General features: G+C 42.2%; 1 protein-coding gene across 1 annotated transcript; it reads right to left on the bottom strand.

Moving 5' to 3' along the window:
- Window positions 1-830: 830 nt before the first annotated feature.
- On the bottom strand, window positions 831-1,520 carry LOC123038893 (protein DMP10-like). Its single transcript, XM_044462289.1, has one exon. The coding sequence runs from the start codon at window positions 1,518-1,520 to the stop codon at window positions 831-833; it is 690 nt and encodes a 229-aa protein (XP_044318224.1).
- Window positions 1,521-1,808: the final 288 nt, after the last annotated feature.

A 1,808-nucleotide genomic window follows, 5' to 3' on the forward strand; every position in this document is an offset into this window, starting at 1 on the left:
TGTTACATATGTATTAGAAGTACACATATTCCATTTTGTTGTTTTACACGAGCGAAACATGTATTTGCATATACAATTATTAATTTTGTGTAGTTACCCATATTTAGATGTTTGTCCCAATTAATTTAAATAATTATCATAAATTTATGTACTAATTAGTTCATATAATTAAGTTAATAATTGTAAAATGAAGTGGGGGTATGATGAAGAGGGGTAAGAAAGAGGTGTTGTGTCGCAAAATAGGGGAGAACTCTTGAGGCAAACTGGATTTAGTTCATGAGATTTTTGTAAAATAACAACATCTATCTTAAAGCAAACAGAGTGAATGGGTGGCTGTGATTGTACAATTGATTTCTTTTGGCAGAATAACTCTTTGTTTATAGGAAACTATAACATACAATATATATACTTGGAAAACTTCATGTATTTCTCTGGTGATATGATATACAGTCAAGCAACATTTATTACACATTCCATTATGTTCAATTAATTCATTTTTTTTGAACTGGTCTACTCCCGTTTTCACTACTATGACATAATAGAACTAAATTGTCTGATTACAACAAACAAGATACTGGAAGTTGAACACTCATGATGATACCGGAAGAGAAGGATATGCAATTAAGAAACCAACATCGTGTATGTCTGCAATCGACACACACACACTATGGAGCGAAAAAGTTGATAGGAAACCCTACCCGAACAAAAACAAACTATAGAAACATCCACCCCATCATATTACATGGCAGCATAAAATTTATGAACACATAGTCTAACATGGTGGCAACTATGTAAGCTTTCACCGATCTTTTTTCTTCAAATTCTTGGTATCAAACTTTATTCAAGGGATGGACGACCTTGTGGCGAGGAGTCGTGTCATTGAATCCGATTCCCTTCCTTTTGGTGGGGAAGATGATGAACACAAAGCTGGACAGAAACGCCATTCCCAATGGCAGGTTCTTGAGCAGCTGTTGTGTGTTCCTGCTGCCATCCGGGAAGAAGCAGTTTTGCAGCCCCACATCGCTGAACGCCATTATGAGGAAAACCACCGCCGTGAAGAAGCCATGCACGAAGTCCAGCGGCTGAAGGCGCAGCCTCCGGAATTGGTCGAGATCATTCCACTCCTGCTTCTCCTCCTCGCTGGAGAAGTTGAACACGTTGAAGCCACGCAATGTGGCGAAGCCGTAATATAGCTTTCCATCGCGGCGACCCACGACGCTGTCGGTGAAGGAGAAGAAGAGGCAGGCGGAGGCGAGGACAGCAACCAGCGCCGTGGTGAGCCACTGGTTGGAGGTCTCGCACTTGCCGTAGTTGGTGAAGGACGGGGCCAACGCCTGGTACGTCAGCACCGTGCCCGTGGGAAGGAGCTGCGCAAGGTTCGCGACGCTCGACATGACCTTGTTCATGATAGGCGTTGGCGCTGCCGTGCCGGTAGCTCCTATCCCACTGTCATCGTTGTTGACTGGTGGAATTATCTGGTTCACCGTGGATGACCCAGAAGAAGAAGAAGAAGATGCCATTGTAAGTACGTACTGTGCTTGATCAGGGGGTGCTCGTGGCCTAAGGAATGTTCAGCTTGCAGTTATATAGTCAAATTATTCCGTTGCGGATGATTCCAAAGTCCAATGTCTGAACCACTGAAAAAAAATAGTGCGCGCTCGCTAAATAAACTAATATACAATGTCTCGCTAATTGCATAGTAGCATATGCTAATAACGTATTTTAAGGATGGCAGTATTTTTTCATTGGTTTGAACTCTTCCTTTTTGGCGGGTGATTTGTTTGAACTCCCTATGTAGGTGTGTTTAA

Source organism: Triticum aestivum, chromosome 2B (assembly GCF_018294505.1).
Source record: "Triticum aestivum cultivar Chinese Spring chromosome 2B, IWGSC CS RefSeq v2.1, whole genome shotgun sequence".
NCBI lineage: Eukaryota > Viridiplantae > Streptophyta > Magnoliopsida > Poales > Poaceae > Triticum > Triticum aestivum.

Excerpts from the sequence above, each read along its gene's own strand:
- LOC123038893 (XM_044462289.1), bottom strand. The coding sequence starts at position 1,520 with ATGGCATCTTCTTCTTCTTCTTCTGGGTCATCCACGGTGAACCAGATA.